Below are 17,848 nucleotides of genomic sequence, written 5' to 3' on the forward strand. Positions count from 1 at the left end.
CATTTGCCGTTATTAGACGTGAATTTAGCACGACGCCGTCGGGTTTTGATTCATTATCTCTACAGCGAGAGATACGTCGTTTCGTTGTCGTGTGTGTTGTCGCAGCCTCCGCAATCTTAATAAATTTATAGAATCTAAATAACCGCAGCAATAATAATAACAACAACAACAACAGCAACATCAACAATATCAAACAACAACAAGAGGAAAAGGAACAACAGCAAACAAATTGAGACATTGCCGAAGGCCATTTGATTATTTGTATTTGGAAAATTCGTTACTTTAGGTACATATTCAAAATGGGTTTTTATAATTTTTTGCATTTATTATCTATAATCAAGAATTAAATAGCTTGCGTGTGATCAACAAATGTGAAATGTGCGTATGTTTTATGTGTGTGTGACTTGAGTAATAAAAATGATAAAGACGATAAACATTCAAAACGATGGCAAAACTGACACTCGACTACGGCCAGGGCCATGTGTATGTTATGTTAGAAGTCGTCGCCGTCGTCGTCGTCGTCGCTTTCACGTCCAAGTGAGATGGGTGAGACGATAATTTCAACATTTGTTGCACCCACGACACGCTTCTGACTTCTGACTCTTCTCTCTCGTATGTGACTGGTTTCACACTTAAATTATAAAAAAAAGAGCAAGAGCCAACAACAAAATCAACAGCAGCAACAACAACAACAGAAAAGAAAAGAAAGAAAAACAACGATGAAAATAAATTGCCACAATGCTGGATATAGTCTGCATAACACGATGCGCAAATAAGCTGAGCCGATAAAAATGATCTTTTCTTAAGCGTAGCGAATTCCGAGGCAGGGGGGCTGATCACTTAGCAGCTCGCTCCATTGGCACACAATGAGACTATTAAATTGGAGAATAAGCATTTGATTGCGACTAAATATGTGTGCTTAGCGCTTGAATAAATTGAGAAAAAAACACACTCACACACAACAAGCCAGCATAAACAATTTCAAGATCTTTGCTCTCTGTGATCATGTTGATCAGTTGATTCACTTGTATTCGCATTCATGCCAGCCCATGTTTGTCAGCCCTCGATTTAAAATCCTTTTTAAATTCCACGAATTCTGCATTATTCTTCTTACTCATTCAATTACACATATGTATATAAATTATTTATCTATTGGATCGGCCAGATCACAGCCGTTAGATTGCAGTTTCTGTCTGCTGTTTGTTGCTTTTGTTGTTGACCAAATATAAACATTGTTACAATTTGCAATGCGTTCATTTGCCTCCAGAACACTGGCTAAAAATAAACATAAAATAAAAAATAGACAAGAGCAGCAAATACACACAACAACCCCAACACTAATAATAAAAATAAAGTAAGAACAAAAACAAAATACAAAAAACAAAAACAACATAAAAATAATTGAAAAGTCGAAGGCCAGCATTCGACTCGACTGCAAGTTACCCTCCACAAAATATCAATATATAAACATTTAAGTACAGTTCAGTATAGTACTTATAGCATATTGTAAGTAAGTGAATAAATTCGTGAAGTTGCCATGTAAATTATTTAAATAAACATTAAACTCTTTACGAACGTTTTCGAGGGTTTTAACCCCCCATAATAATGATATGTCTGGCTTCAGGTTCATATCATGCTATATTATTTTGCAATTGATTTGAGTGAACACAGTCGAACTTGTAATTACATTACATTAGTTGCAATTAGATGACAACCGAGTTGTATTAGTTGCAATTAGATGATAGCTTGAAAAAATAAGACTAATAATTTGGAAAAACATTTACATATTTGTTTTAAATGCTGAATAAAATATTTCTTAGATTTTTTAACTATAAAAGGTAAAAAAGACTTGCACCATTTCATAAAGAATGTGTGTATATAATAATATTAACAATTAATAATTTAGATAACTTCATAACATAAACGAAATACAAATTAAAAACCAATAAAGTACAGCTAGAGTGCTTGACTGTGAGATTCACACTACCCATTTTTAATAAAAAGCAAAACAGCGTGGTATAATTCTGAACATATACCAGCTTAATAAAACGATAAAATAATAATTAATACCAGAGGCTATATATAGTATATCGATATAGTATTGTGCTCAAAATATATCAAAGCTTTAATATTAATTTCGGCAAAAATCTAAAATACAATCCATTTGCGTTTAACAATAACAAGTGCTGTCGAAAATAATTATGGGTCCATCTCATATAACATAGTTCTTGGTATCTAGATGTTCATACGGACAGACAGACATGGCTACATTGTCTCGACTGTTGACGCTGATCAAGAATATATACTTTAAGGGGATAGAGATAACTCCTTCTACATGTTACATACTTTTCCTGCAAGTTATACGTTTCTACCCTACGAGTTGTGGGGGTGAGAAATGTAAGAGAGTTTTACACACTCTTTTTTATAAACAATATATGTATATATTCGTATATGTTTCATTTACATACATTTGAATACAGCAAATAAGGCAAATACAAAATGAACTCACAGTTCCCTCCGGGCGCAACTCCTTGAACTAGATAAAACATTCTTAGGTGCGCTTTGAATGCTCGTTCCACTCCGATAAGCTTTAATATGTTGCTTAGAAAATGGAGTTTAATATAAGATGAGATTACTTAATGATTACATTCTAAGCTCGATTGTTTGTGCTACACTCAAGCCGTGTTCTCTCGATGTTAGTGCCCATTTTAGTTGGCCTTCACTGTGATGGAAGTGCTCGTTAACTGCAATTCACTTTGGTCTGAAGTGCAATCAGTTCAAACACTTTTAGAGGTACATAGTAGCTGAAAAAGTTGCCAATTGCCAACTGAAGTGCAGTTGTCATGTTCGAGCTTCGAAGCGAACGCCCCTTAGTTAGCTAATTGATACTCCATTAGCTGCGTCACGGTTAATAGCTCGAAATTGAAGTCGTTGCTCAGGCGACAAGAGCTTACACTCGGCCCACACACACAAACACACTCACACACACACGGGAGAAACAACAACAAGACAAGTGCCCACACAAGTATTACGACTGAAATAAAACACACAAAACTTTGTTCAAGAAATTTCAGTTTGTTTATGGATTCCTTTTTTTTTTCTGGGTGGCGGGAGGATTCAACTTTGACTTCAGTATTGAAACGAGTATGTGTGTGCGTGTGTGTGTGTGTGTGTGAGCAGTCAGCAGGCCATAAAATGTCTGCAGCTTCTTCTTTAATTTATTCTTCTGAAATTTATATAATAATTGCAAATGAAATTTTTTGCTTCGCCCGCACTTTTTTCCACTTCCTTTATTTATTTTGTGCGTTTTCGTTGCTCATAAAACAACTTTACACGCTAAGATGCTCCGAACAGAGGTCGACAGGTTCTTTTTCCTTTGGCAAGTTCAAAGCGTATTTTTTTTTTAAAGATTTCTTATGCTGTTGTCGCATATGAAATTAATTCGTTTGCTACTGCGACGTTGCACATACGACACGTGCGCCACATGAAGTTAAAGCATTTAGTTTGTGCTGCTGCTCTTTTAATTTGTAAACTTGTGGCTATAAAAGCAAATACACATACACGCACACACACACAGGAGCACAGCATGTGTTTGTTTGGCTTAACGTTGTTTGTCTGTTTTGACCTCGCAATTGCCAATTGGCAATTGGCAATGGACAAAGCATTGAGGAAGGCAGCAAAGGCAGGAAGGCACAATGCCTGGACAGTCGCCTGTCCAGTCCAGTCCAGTGTATATGTGTGTGTGTGTGTGTGAGCCTGTGTGCAAACAAGCTATTTATTTGCTTTCCGGCGTCCATAAATATCGATCATCATAGCGCCTGACTGCATCTGGCTTTTGATTTGCGCCCTTTTATCCAGCTCCAGCTTTCAGCTTTAGCAATTGCCATCACATCACATCGCATCGCATCGCATCTGATGGGCAACGCTTCATGCATTCATTCATAAAATTCTGTGTACTCATTGTGGTCTGTGCGAGAGAGTGTGTGTGTGCGTGTGTGTGGGGGGTCTCTGCGTGTGCTATGTGTGTGTGTATGTGTTTTTACGTGGCTTTTATCACGCCTGCAGTTGACATAGACTCTGACTATATACGACTCTATACACACATATGGCAGCACATTGGCCGTTAATAGCCACAAAAAGACATATAATTGATTGGGTCTCATATGATAGCGTAGCGTAGCGTTTTTCTTTATCGTAAGCTCCCCGCATTATACAGCTCTCCCATATGCCTTCATGCCCCATAAAACTTACAGCGATTATCACATACATTTATATATATGTACATATAATATGCACAATGTATATAGAATATAGTTTTCGATTGAATTTTTGGTTTTTCCATTTGTTTCGATACTTAATAAATCAATTATAGATCGCAAGAAGCAGCAGCAGCAGCAACGGCAGCAGAGGCGGCGATCTGGTAAATATAAATATAAATATAAAGTATACGCGGCGTTGCAACGCAAGAATAATTTTTGCATTATTTACATTGAACAACCAGCAGCTGAGACTGTCTGTTTATTTGGCTTTAGCTTTAGCTGCTAATTGTGCGCATTAGTAGGCAAATTAGCCGCTTCTTTAATGGAATTCGAAGCACAACAGGGCCACAAACAGTTCCAACCACAAAGCAAAAGCAACAGGCAGAGACTCAAGAGAGAGAGAGAGAGAGAGAAACAAAGAGCATATACAAGTCATAATCTAACGCACCCGGTGCAAATATTGCGTTTGTTTGCCACCATCACCATAAATAAATCGCAGGCAGCCAAATATTTGAGCACGGCATGCGCCACTTGCTGGTGGCACTTGTCCGTCTGTCCGTCAGTCTGTGTGACTTCTTCATTGCCTCCAAAGTTGCGAGGAAATGCTCGAGATGCATGACCCTCTGAGCCACCATCTCGCCATAAATAATTCATGGCTATTTTTGGAACTTCACCAAGATCAAAGTCAAGTGGCCCAAGGGAGAGCAGCAAATATTAGCATTAGTCAATAATATGCTTGACCATTTTGCGTATTTAGATGGATGCAAATTTGATTTGGCATCCGTTTTCATTAAACACATTTATATTTGGTTTGCCACCAAGCACAAACAACTACAGCAAATAATCAGCAGCAGCTCATCAATCTCTTTGACAATTGATTTTGCCCGTTTGCAGAGCACATCTTTAATTCTGACATTCTCATTAACGCTGGTGACGTTTGTTTGCTGTTGTTGGTTTGACTTTTCTGTAGCATCATTACCTTGTTTAACGAGCATGTTGAACGAAACGAAAGCACAAACAACAGCTTTGATATTTCGACATGCGCCCTTTGACATGAGCTCCGCCCTGAGAACATCATCAACATCAACATAAAACAGCAGCAAGTACACACATACATACATATATATAACATATATACTATATAGACTTGCAAGTACTTTCAGTTTGACAATGACAAACTGTGTGTGTGCGTGTGTTGGAGTGTGTTTGGTTGGTATTTATTCATTAATAAATAACTTGACACTCTTTGTTTTAATCACTGTATACAGCAGCAAAGACCCTCGCAGAAAAGCGAAACTCTTATTTGTTCTACTCTCGTTTTTGTTGTTCTTTTGCCTGCCTTCAGTCAGCTTCAGTTCAGCTTTTGTCCTCACGTTTGAGTCAATGTCGTTGCCAAGTGTAAATAAAAATAAGAAACGAAACACACACACAGACACACACACACACAAGTATGTATAATTAAGTACGCACTCAAACTCGTATAATTATTACCCACCTGAAGCAGCTTTTAATCAGAATGTTGGCAAAATATCACATTGTAGTTTTTTCGGTCATTCGCTCTCGACTTGGATATACGTAGATAGAATAGATAATGATTGGCCGAATGAAATTTTAAAGTGCAAACTGTTGACAGTGACGAATCACAATTTCGAGCGATAACAGCGAAAGTCGAACAACAGAGGTAAACTGGTGCATACGCTGCGTATGCGTAATGCGAATGTGTCGGTAATCTAGATAGTTCTTCGCTGAATAAAACTAAGAAACACCTTCTCAAGGGCATTCACTAAAAATTAATATGCTCGAAATAAAAGTAATAGAAGTGGCTAGCATTATCAATTTCATAAACTTGTATAATAACTACTGACATCCAGTGCGTATACGTAATAATTGTAAACGACGCTCTGTAGATTTATCTTTATAGCTCCTTTGAGCAATAGAAACTGAAAGTGAAGCAGATTGTATGATGCGTAAATAATAGCTGAGATATTTCCGACCCCAACTTCCTGGCTTACAGTGCGTATGCGCAATTATTTGACTGAGTTGATCGACGCACATTTTCGACAGCTGATAGTTAAATTTAGTCGACATCTTTCAATTTGTTTTTAGAATTCATATCATCATAAATTGGACCGAAATAAATTCAGAGCACACTTTGTTTATTATTATTATTATAAATATAGATTTTATTGACATGTGAAGAGTAAACAAAAAAATGTTCATTTTATGTTGTTTCCAATAAAATAAAATTAAAGCGAAATATTTCCCCTTCGGGTGCATATGATCAACCGTGCTTTTCCGCACCTTTTAATTATACAATACATTCTGATGATTGTCTACGTCTATGTAAATTACGTGATTATTTGATACACATGGTAAATAATCAGACGGTGTTTTATTGCACCGCCTGTTAACAGACAGATTGAAAATGTGGATCAGGTAATCAACGATTGGCAATTAACAATTGTAATCGAAGCGTATTTGGGGCTTGTTGCTCGTTCCATTGCTATTTCCATTTCCATTTCCACTGCCAGTGACTGACAGTTAACACAGTAACCCCGCCCCAAAAGTGTAGAGGCCATAAAGATTGTTGTTTATTATTTATCTGCATATTATCTACACAAACACAAACACAAATGCAAACACAAGCACTAGCACACAAAAGCGCCGAAGGGAGCGGGATTGCCACGTGATTTAAGCATGTATTATTTGTACAGATTTCTTTTTAGAGTAAGTTCTACTATATGCGAATGTGAATGTGAGTGCGAGTATCTGGCACAACTCAGCGGCATATCTGGATATGTGCGATATATATTTGAGCAGTCTATGAGCACTACTATATATCTTCTGCCAACTGGGGGCCTAGCGACCTTGCAAGACGATTTTTCGGGTGCGGAATTGCGAGTTTCGCTGGGCTAGGTATATTTTGTATATTATTTATTTTTCGGGGCTTGGACATTGCGTGAACAAGTTGATATCAGATAAAGAGCCCAAAAAGATACGGAGCATTTCTTTCACATTTAACATTTTTTTTGTTCATTCCATTTCCAGCTTGTCAGCATACACATATTTGCGCAATTTGTGTCTTGTGTCTGAGGTGATCCGTTTAATTGCGCAGCGCATCGTGTCGCTCGTCGCGTCGCGTCGCTTCGCAGAGGGAATGCGAAAGTGTGTCTCGAGTTCAGCGGCAGCCGTAGCCTGTCCACACTCCACAGCTCACACACAGATGACGTCCCGTTGACATGTGCCCCGTTGGCCATACACGACGAGCGAAGAGTGCGAGTCCAAGTGCGAGGAAGTGTGCCATAAAAAGTGCGTCGTTTATTTGGAAGGAAGAAGAACAGCAGCAAATGTGCAACGCATCAATGCAACATTGTGACACACAACATTACATGATAACAGGCTGAAAGAGAATAATCAAACAGCACACACACAGAGACACACACACACAAGTTAATTACTACAACGTTACAACATTCCTTTAGCAAATGGCTGACGACGATTTGCGGGCTTTGGTAGAGATGCTGGATGAGAATCCAGCTGAGAATAGTGCCAATATATTTGCCAACTTCTCGTTGGACATGCTGCAGCGAGCCAGCGCACTAATTGGCGCCCAGCAGCCATCGCACAGCGGTGATCCCCTCCTACTACCCCCCATCAATCGCACCCTCGAAGAGCAGTGCAAGCATCAGGCAGACAAAGTCTCCGACTCACAGCACAGCACGGTGAGTTCTTTAATCTGCATTTAATTCAACTTGAAGTGGCAGTCAGACAGAATTCAAGAGCATCTTCAAGTTATTTTTGCATGAATATGAATATGAATGTAAATTTGAATCATTGTTGAGTCATTCAACTAGCACGAGCTTGGCGCTTGCATTTAATATTTTAGCAAACAATGTCCAATTATATTTATGGCTATCAGTGGCAAATGAAGTGAGCTAGACAATGGGGAAAACCATTGTCATCATGCATTATGTGCTACTATAAAGATATTAAAAATTATAAATTAAATTGATAACACTCATATTTTACACACTCTGTTACAATGCGTTGCAGCGTCTAGTCAATTGTTATGTGAATTAAATAATCTAACAAATACTATAAAAAAATATGACAAAATCGAATGGTAATGAAAATGAAAAAAAAACAATAATTTTAAAGGTGTTGCATAAATATAAAAAAAAACAAATTATAATTATAAAATGAGCAAGTTATTATTAATTAAAAATTTTAAAAATTGAATAATTTATAGAGTACATTTTATTATGCTTTAAAACTTTTCTCACATTCAAATTCGATGGTACCAAAAATTAATTTCTAACAAAAGCAAACAGAGTCTTAAATAATTATAATTCAAAATAATAAAACAAAGTATAGAAGCAAAGGAAATAATGTGAATTTTCTTCAAGTTTAAAGCAAATAAATACAAATTTATTTGATCTATAATGTGAAGAATATAAAACATAACTAGAAATATTCTTAAACAAAAATCCACGGCAAATAAAAAGAATCATTAACTGAAAAACCTTTATAATAAACATTAATTTCAACTATTATTATTATTTGTTATTTATTATTATTATTTTTAAACAAATACAGAAAGATTAATCTTTCTATAATTATTATTCAATTATTAATAATTATAAAGCACAAAAGCCACAAATAAATATTTGAATTATGTCAAATCTCATGCCGATATTTATGAGGAAATTAATAAAATCAAAGAAAATACAGAAAGTTTTTTTTTAAATGAATACTTTTTAAAATACTAATAAGACACCTTGGTAACAAATTTTAATACTATAAACCAAATTTGCATTCAATAATAATAACATAATTATAAATATTATTCACAAAATAGAAAGAAAAAAAAACACAGAAAGTTTTTGTTTAAATAAATACTTTTTAAAATATTAATAAGAGTAAAAATTTTAATAATATAAACCAAATTTGCATTCAATAATATTTATTAAAAAGTAATAATACAGCAAGAAGAAAACATTTCAATTTTCTTCACGTTTAAAGCAAATAAACATTTACTTGATTTATGAGTAAATTAATCAAGAACAAAATTATAAATATACAAAAACAAAAAAACCAAGAAGGTTTTTGTATAAATAAATAAATAAATACTTTTAAAATGCCAATAACATTAAGAGAAAAGCCTTTAAGTCAGTTAGGCGCCGCTTATGTTTATCAGAAAAGCACGTACGAAATGTTCTGCTCTCAGGTTAAGGAAACAAATAATAATTGAATTTATTTATGTTTATAAATTTGTTTTGTGTACTCTCTGACTCTCTCCCTCCTCTCTCTCTCTCTCTCCCTCTGTTTTTGCAATATTTGTTCAATGGACTGCAGACTTTGTACTGTCCCGCGTCATTCGACTCGGTGCTCTGCTGGCCCCGCACAAATGCTGGCACCTGGGCAATCCTGCCCTGCTTCGAGGAGTTCAAGGGTGTCCACTACGACACAACAGGTGTGTATGGCTGTAATATGTGTGTGTGAGTGACCTTTAAATATTACTGCAATTGCTTACAGAGAATGCAACGCGATTCTGTCATGCGAATGGCACTTGGAATCATTATTCCAATTACTCCAGATGCTCAGTGCCCGTGGTTCCTGAATTTTCGGCCAGTGTCGATCTGCCATCGAATATCTATGTTGGCGGTTACTTTATAAGTTTTGCCACATTGGTGGTGGCTCTCATTATATTCCTAAGCTTCAAGTGAGTTGCACTTACAAATAATTAGAAATTAAGTTATGTATTAATCTTCGATTGACAGAGATTTGCGCTGTTTGCGTAACACAATTCATGCGAATCTGTTCCTAACCTACATCACCTCTGCACTCTTGTGGATTCTCACGTTCTTTCTGCAAGTGGTAAGCATGTGATTATATTATTCTCTACGTCCTTTTTCTAATCTATCTTTTGTGCCCAGATAACCACCGGATCTAGTCATGCTGGCTGCATTACGCTGGTCATTATGTTTCAGTACTTTTATCTGACTAACTTTTTCTGGATGTTCGTGGAGGGTAAGCAAAATAAAAACAATTGAATACAAACAGTTTGCAATCAAGCAATTGAAATTCATTTGTTACAAATAATAGTAAATAAATAAATAAATAATGCATAAAAGAGCCACTTAAGATTGCCAACTCTATTCGACTGTATTCTTGCTGGCCAATCAAAAGTTTCGCTAATTTGATTACAAAATAAATATAGATTTTTGAGTTTAATTATTCTATCGCAGGCCTCTATCTCTATACTCTTGTGGTGCAAACATTCTCCAGCGAGAACATTAGCTTTCTTATCTACGCCTTGATTGGCTGGGGCTGTCCCGCTGTCTGTATATTGGTGTGGTCCATTGCCAAAGTATTTGCGCCGCATCGAGAGAATGAGCATTTCAATGGCGTAAGTGCGTCATCAGCTTTCAGCTTTCGGCCTTTGGCTTGCCTCTGGTTGCCTCTTCTTGTGTAAATTATTGATAACTTATTTATGAATTTAGCTGGAAATTGAATGCAGTTGGATGCTTGAATCTCAAATTGATTGGATATTCAAGGGGCCCACCGTATTTGCGATACTAACTAATTTAGTTTTCTTGATACGCATCATGTGGGTAAGTCTTTGACTTTTCTCTTGAATTCTCTTTATCATCATCTAATCAAAACTTGTTCGCTTCAGGTATTGATTACCAAATTGCGTTCGGCTCATACGCTTGAGACGCGGCAGTATTACAAAGCATCCAAGGCGCTATTGGTGCTAATACCGCTCTTTGGCATTACGTATCTGCTGGTCTTAACCGGGCCTGAACAGGGCATCAGTCGGAATCTCTTCGAGGCCATGCGCGCCTTTCTGCTTAGCACACAGGCAAGAAGAAGGGAATTTCTTTCTGAACCTACAATTTAGTTAACATTTTTAATTTAACTTAGGGCTTCTTTGTGGCATTGTTCTATTGTTTTCTGAACTCGGAAGTGCGACAGACGTTGCGGCATCGTTTCATCAGATGGCGGGAGAATCGAAGTATACATCGAAGCAGTTCATTAAAGAATCGTAGGTGAGTGGGCAAGCAAGTTTATCGTTTTACTCATAATATTGTTATTGTTTTATTGTGGCTTACGCATTGCATCATTATTATTGTTCAATGTCAGTTTGTTGATTCGTTGCTGTAATTATTGTTATTGTTGCTGCTGTGGCTCGCTGTTGTCACTTAACCAAATTAATTTCCATTTCAGACATCGCGCATCCAAAGACTACTCGCAACGCTCGCGTACTGAAAGTCTACGGTGCGTATACGCAATGCTGCTACTAATCATGTAGCTGCAGTTTATCGCCCCCGCCCTCTTAACACAAGCCTCCCACGTCTCGTTTGAACTAACTCAATGACTGCATGATGTGTGGTTTCAAAATTTTCCTTCTTTTTTTTTAATTGATTTCTTTATGATTACTATTTTTATTTTTGTTTTTCTTATCCACATTTTTAGGTTGACCTCAACAAGTCCCGTGCCAACTGGACACTATGAATGATTATTATAGTTTTAGAAAATACCACCGAGATTTACGTTTTTTTTTATACATACCTACATGTTAAACACACCGTTTTGTATAAAAGTATTGCATACACTATTAAAGTATTATTTTTTCATCATATTGGAATCCATTCTGTGTGTATTTGAAATCTCCATCTCGATTCTCTTGCAGTACCGAGGAATGTGTCATCTGCTTACGTCCATCGCCGCATACACGACTGGGATCATTGAAACGTTATCACAGCATTGATTTAACCGACTTTGTGTAATAGGCTACTAAAAAAAAACCCAACCCAAAGGCCAATTGAAAAGCGTTTGCATTGCTTAGACTCGACTTTTAAGTTTATTCTTGTTGAGAAAGTGACTTGAAGTTACAGGAAAAATGTTTAAAACTAACGTATTTGTATTATACTCGTATGCTTTAGTGGTAAAATCTCTCACTTAAATGTTTAAGTACACAACGAAACAAAATTGTAAACATAATTGTATAATTTATTTTGGATAAATTAACATTAGGATTGTGCAGAGCGCAACCAATCTGAAATGATCAGAGACGAATCGAAATTGTTCCGTATTCAGTATTCAGTTGCACTGTGCACGACTACGACTATAGTAAATATTATTAAAAATTAGCTATAGATTTGCTAGATAATTAATTTTACATTTTACTTTTTGTTTAGTCGATTATGTGCCAATTCGTGCAAAAATGTTGTTTATTACAATTACATTTTTCTTTTTAATGTATATTTTTAACCCTAGGTTTCATTTTTTCATTCATTTGTCATTTTTAATTTTTCCTTTTTTTGTTTTTGCTTGCTATTAATTTATTTTCTCATAAGGTCACATTGTTTGTATCACTGATAAATGTAATTTAATTTAAACAAACAATAAAAAAATAAACTGAAGTGAATTGAGAAATGAAAAGAACGAAAAATGAAAAAGAAAACATAAAACAATTTACTCTCACACACAAATATGCATATGTATAGTATATGTTTAATAAAAAAATATCATATAGTTTGCGAATAAAGCTTTCAAAATATCAAAATTGTCATCATTGTATTAGTTCTTACAAATTAGTTTTACCTGTCGTGTGCATGAGTATGAAATCTGCAAATACATTAATTATTTATTCTACTAACTAAAGCTATCACTGTCAACGCCACAGAAGCCTATAGCATTCGGCATTGGCATTGGCATCGTCTCTGAATTTGTCCCTACACTTTTTGTTACTTTAAATATTCGGCAATTATTATTTGTATACTTTAAATGTACTCGTATATATATGTAGTATGAATGTGTGCGTGTGTGTGTGTTTGTTATCTGTGTGTATGTGTTTATATCTGAGCGAGCGAATTATACTACAACTAAGCTAGGCATGTATATTGTATATATATAAAAAAGAAACGCCAAATGAGATTGAAATTGAAATACAAGTTCACAAGTTTTACAAGTTCACACGGGGCTGGTCTGCCGGAAACCATTTGGTCTGCAAAATATTTTTGTGTGGTGTAAAAAAGGCGTCTTCGGGATGCCTCTTCTTTGCATTTTTTTGTTTTTTCCTTTTTTTTTTGTTTTAGAGTGGACGCTTAACGCTTAATATGTATTGTTAGTACACAGTAATAATTAAAAAAAATAACAATTACACTATGAACTAATTAACGCACAGAGTGTGGGGTAAGGGCGGGGTCTGGCTTGAGCTTGGCTGAGATGCTCCGGCTGCTTCGAATTGGCTTTCTATCCAATGTTCTTTCTATCGCTTCACTTAATAATAATATCAAATGCACTCGCCGGGATTCTGTGCACAGTATTTGGGGAACAACGCTTCCGCCTTGATGCCCAGCTCAACCAGGCGATTGCGGAACAGCGAGATTCGTCGAAACACATCCGGCTGCACAACATCAAAGTCATGATCATCATTCGGATCTGACCACAGGCGTTCGGCGAGCGCCGCCGCCCGAGGCCATAACCGATTGTCCAATTGATTCTCATCCACCTGCTCGGTCCACATGCAAGCCTCACCGCCCAGCACCTGTTGAAGCACATAGTTATTTCCAGGTTGATAAAGCACAATTCAAATTACGTTACCTGTTTGCGTCGTTTCTTGTCGAGACGCATACGCTCCCAGGGACGATGCTTGTAGACATTCTGCCACGTGCGATAGGGCGAGCAGGCTGCTTCGCCCGTCGCTCGCCAGCTGCCAAAGCCGCAGTCCAAATACCAAGCGTCCACATGCGAGAAGATGACGTTGTAGCCATTATCGAGGAGATCATAGTTCTCCTGCCACGTGCTGCCGCCCCAGATCTGCACCACGAATTGACTGTTCGGAAGACACTTGGTGTTTGTGAGCGCGCTGGACCAGACGGCCACATACTTGGGCGGCACATTGCCATTGGCCAGTTTCAGTCTATAAACAAGATGATAAATTAGATCAATTTCATAAACAAATTTTGGTCAACTTACCTCGCATTGGACTGCAGCATAAAATCGCACCACAGACCACGCAAATCCGTGTCATTGAAATACTGCGCCCAACAGTCCAGATTCACTTCATCGCCGCCCAAGTGGAAAATATCCGTGGGCCCCGACAGCTGAAGAAACTCCTCGTAAAGGCGCTGCAGTATGAGGTAGGTGTGGTTATTTTTCGGATTCAGTTGGCCGCAAGGCGGTTCGCCACAGTAAAAACTCCATGGCTGCTGATTGATGCACATTGCCAACTCGCCAAGGCCACGTTTGGGTCCCCAGTCCCAGCCATTGCCCGCGTGCGCCGGCGCATCCAACTCCAAGAGCACTTGAACACCATAGATCTTGGCAAACTCAACCACCTCGCGCACATCCTGATCGCTGTACGTTTCGCTCTCCGAATAGGCGCCATGCTCGGCGAGTTCGGGATAATGCCGCGACACATATGGAAAACTTTGTGCATCCGTGATGTGCCAATGGAAACGATTCAGCTTTGTCAAACCCATGGCGGCAATAGTGCGTTTAATTGCCTCCACCGAAAAGAAGTGCCGAGAGGTGTCCAGCATAAGGCCACGATAGCGAAACTTGGGTACATCATTGATCAACGAGCTGGCGTAGGTGTGCAGCAAGCGATCCTCATCGTCATACCAAATGAGCTGCTGCAGCGTGGACAGCCCATGGCGGGCGCCAAAGAACGTGTGCGCCGCAATGTGCACCACCAGACGTTGATGTTCAACTAGAGAAAGAAATTAATTGGATATTGGAGGAGATATTCACTTTCACTTTACTTACAAGTCGTGCTTAAGTGGTAACTTTCATTGTTGTCCAGATTAAAATCAATCTCGCCGGACTCGTGAACGGAGAGCTTCACTTGCAGGCTTTCCAAGTCGCCGGCACGTTGCAGGCCAAAAGTGGAGCCAAACAACGAGGCAGCTGGCTGCGTTTCAGGCGCCGGAGCTTCGTTGTTATGACGTCGCTGTCTGGACGTCGCCTCGCTAACCAATGTGGCTGCTGCCGCTTCTGGAGTGTGTGTGGCATAGTCCAAACGTTGTATTTGCCGCAGATCCCTGACGAACCAATCGAAGGCGATCTTCAGCAGCTTGGACACCTCACGATGCGGCGTATCCAGCTGCAGTTGCACATCCTCGACCGAGAATCGCAACGTGTGCGCACTGATCAGCGATTTGGTTGTGGGATGTGGCCAAATGTTGATGTCGCCACAGGTCATCGAGCAACTGGTGAAGGAGACACGCTTCGTGTTGCTCGCATTCTTGCGATAAGGTGTGCGCACACATCTATCATTCTCGCATTTGTATGTCCATGACTTTTCCACCGGTCTGCAAAGGGATTTCATTTGTTAGTACTTCATTTTTTGCATTTGGTAGAGTGCTACTTACATGGATAAGTGATTGCGATCCTTGTGAGTGTGTGGCCGCAGCTGTGAATCGCTGTATGCCTGTGTCTTGATCACGCCCTGATTCCAATAGAGCACTGTCAGTATGAATACCGCACCCGAGAGCAAGACGAGCAACGCACGACGCAGCGAGACGGCCAGCGACATCTTATAGAGGTACCGTAGGCTGTGGAGTACAATTTAATAATATAGCTCGTTATCAGTGTTGACATCATCAAAAGGTGGAACACACACACACACACAGAAAGGTTGACAGAAAGTTGGCAAAGTTGGCTTCAAAACAAATTAAACAGTTAAGCAAACAATAATGTACAGCAATCAAGTCAAGACCAACACAAAGGACTGCCTTTTGCCTGTCGACGTCCAATGCGGGTGACCCACAAAAGAGAAACACAACAACAACTACAACAACAACAACAGCAACAACAATGACAGCAATAAGGAACTGTGTCCACACTTTGCACGCATCGAACTTTAATCAATGCTCGCGATTTGGATGACTTGAGCTTGAGCTTAACAGCCGATAAAATCTTAAGGAAACCCATTTTGCCCCTCCGGACTCGCCTTATTTCTGTTGTTCTTTTTTGGGCTGGCATTTATGACACATAAAGCGCATATGAAAACTGTTTGTTTTCCATATAAATCCTGACACGCAATGCTTAGCTAGCCGCGGTTTATCCCTTTCATTTTTGTTGTTTACCCTGCTTGACGGCGCATAATGTTGCTTCTTAAATATCAACAATATGCTTTGTGGCATGCCCCAACCAGTTAGCAAGGAAGCACATATGTACATATGTGCCTGGTTATAGTTACCCAAGATGCGCTTGACCAAGCGGACGACGATGGATATTGGATTGCAGCTTATATTGCATGTCGGCCAACAATATAGCAATTGATTTCATTGTAGCGTGTGCCATAAAATGTAGATTTTCAAAAAGGAATTTATCTATTGCAAAGCTGACAACTATTTGAAAGGCTTTGCCAGCTATAAATCATTGTGGAATAATACCCGGAATTAATAGTAAAAAACCATATACATATTATGGCACTTAGTTAGGTGAGCTGAGCAAACAAAAAGTTTGTCACGGCGCTGACATTGTTTACCTATCGATTTGTTGGCTAAATTAAGTTAACGTTGCCGACTTTAAAGTGTGTCAATTACAGGCGAACGAGAACAACGCCCCGCCCACATATGAGCACATTCAGGGACAGGTCTGCAAACTGGTGACTAATGCTCCTGCTGTGCACACTAGCAATTGCCCAACTAGGTGTAGTAAGTATATTAGACACACCCTGCGGTGTGTTGCAAGCTAGCAAGCAAGCGAGCCTTGCGTGTGCTTACATTGAGTTACATTTTCAAACAAAAAATATGAAAAATATACGTGGCAGATGCCGTAACACGTCTACAATTTGTTGCGCCCTGTCAATACCAAATGGTCGAAATATCAACACAGCAAATAGAAATAGAAGTAGACTCAAAGACGTGTTATTACAAAAGGAAGTGTGAGAGGGGCCAACTACAAACATATATAGAACCTCTTCGACCAAACGAAAGCAGCCATACTGTTGATAGGCTGTGTGCATAATAAATCAAGAGCGCGTATGCATAATTGATGCCAACAAAAGCAAACAAAAGCGAGTATTGACAGCTTTAAGCTGGCAAACATAAACTAATTGTGAGTACAGAAAGTGTAGCATACTTTCAAGCGCAACGAATTCAAAAAAAAACAAAACATTTTCAACTCTTACCCGTAGCGCGTGCGCAGTGCAGCGCTTAGTGACCAAAAGCGCCAAAAACTATCCATCATCGAAGGGTACGAGCCTCATCTGTCTCAATGATGACACAAAGACCACGACAAATGAAGGCAGCCAGCCCAACTGTTGAAGGGCAGCTGTCACAGTTCCCGGCGCACACAAACAAACAGGAATTGAAATCACAAGAACGAGTTGGTTGAACAACAGCTGCAGCTGCTCTGCGAATTGACTATTTCTTCTCTCTTGCGCTGCACAATTGTTAAATTAAGCACACGTGTATCGAATAGTGAAAAGCAGAACGGCACAAACGGTAAAGGAAATAATAAACTCAAAAAATTGTGACAAGTTTTCGACGGAATGCAAAAAACGTGATGCGCGCAACGCTCGAGAGGTGTAAGTAACAACTACTATCAGCCCAAACTGCTGAGCCTAG

At 38.6% G+C, this 17,848-nt stretch overlaps 2 protein-coding genes across 9 annotated transcripts in view; one reads left to right on the forward strand and one right to left on the reverse strand.

Moving 5' to 3' along the window:
* LOC132792899 (diuretic hormone receptor) lies at nt 1-12,813 on the forward strand. Of its 6 annotated transcripts, XR_009633048.1 has the most exons (13): nt 1-286; nt 7,308-7,981; nt 9,615-9,732; nt 9,795-9,981; nt 10,040-10,136; nt 10,196-10,289; nt 10,508-10,668; nt 10,763-10,873; nt 10,939-11,124; nt 11,187-11,311; nt 11,490-11,540; nt 11,739-11,885; nt 11,956-11,971. XR_009633048.1 is itself a non-coding variant. In XM_060802430.1 (12 exons), exons 2-12 carry the CDS (start codon nt 7,745-7,747, stop codon nt 12,050-12,052), a joined length of 1,464 nt encoding a protein of 487 aa, XP_060658413.1. In that variant the 5' UTR covers nt 1-286; nt 7,308-7,744; the 3' UTR covers nt 12,053-12,813. The 6 variants fall into 6 exon arrangements, 5 of the variants coding, with proteins under 5 accessions (XP_060658413.1, XP_060658416.1, XP_060658415.1 ...); XM_060802430.1 differs by lacking the exon at nt 11,739-11,885 and having other exon boundaries at nt 11,956-12,813; XM_060802433.1 differs by having other exon boundaries at nt 11,739-12,049.
* LOC132792894 (probable beta-hexosaminidase fdl) overlaps nt 12,107-17,848 on the reverse strand; it is an 18,580-nt gene continuing 12,838 nt past the window's right edge. For 2 of the 3 annotated variants that reach the window (XM_060802420.1, XM_060802419.1), the window contains exons 2-6: nt 15,644-15,826; nt 15,039-15,583; nt 14,247-14,982; nt 13,872-14,190; nt 12,107-13,815 (exon numbers count right to left, since the gene is read on the reverse strand). In XM_060802420.1, the coding sequence (XP_060658403.1) occupies nt 13,561-13,815; nt 13,872-14,190; nt 14,247-14,982; nt 15,039-15,583; nt 15,644-15,807 (2,019 nt within the window). In that variant the 5' untranslated portion in view covers nt 15,808-15,826 and the 3' untranslated portion in view covers nt 12,107-13,560. Of the gene's footprint in view, nt 13,816-13,871; nt 14,191-14,246; nt 14,983-15,038; nt 15,584-15,643; nt 15,827-16,473; nt 16,614-17,848 lie in introns of those variants that run through there. The other variant, XM_060802418.1, reaches the window with a different exon arrangement.

Source organism: Drosophila nasuta, chromosome 3 (assembly GCF_023558535.2).
Source record: "Drosophila nasuta strain 15112-1781.00 chromosome 3, ASM2355853v1, whole genome shotgun sequence".
Classification (NCBI taxonomy): domain Eukaryota; kingdom Metazoa; phylum Arthropoda; class Insecta; order Diptera; family Drosophilidae; genus Drosophila; species Drosophila nasuta.

Coding starts and splice junctions, on each gene's coding strand:
- LOC132792899 (XM_060802430.1), top strand. CDS start 7,745: ATGGCTGACGACGATTTGCGGGCTTTGGTAGAGATGCTGGATGAGAAT. Junction 10,290..10,507: donor TTTCTGGATGTTCGTGGAGG/GTAAGCAAAATA, acceptor ATTCTATCGCAG/GCCTCTATCTCTATACTCTT. Junction 11,541..11,955: donor TCGCGTACTGAAAGTCTACG/GTGCGTATACGC, acceptor ATTCTCTTGCAG/TACCGAGGAATGTGTCATCT.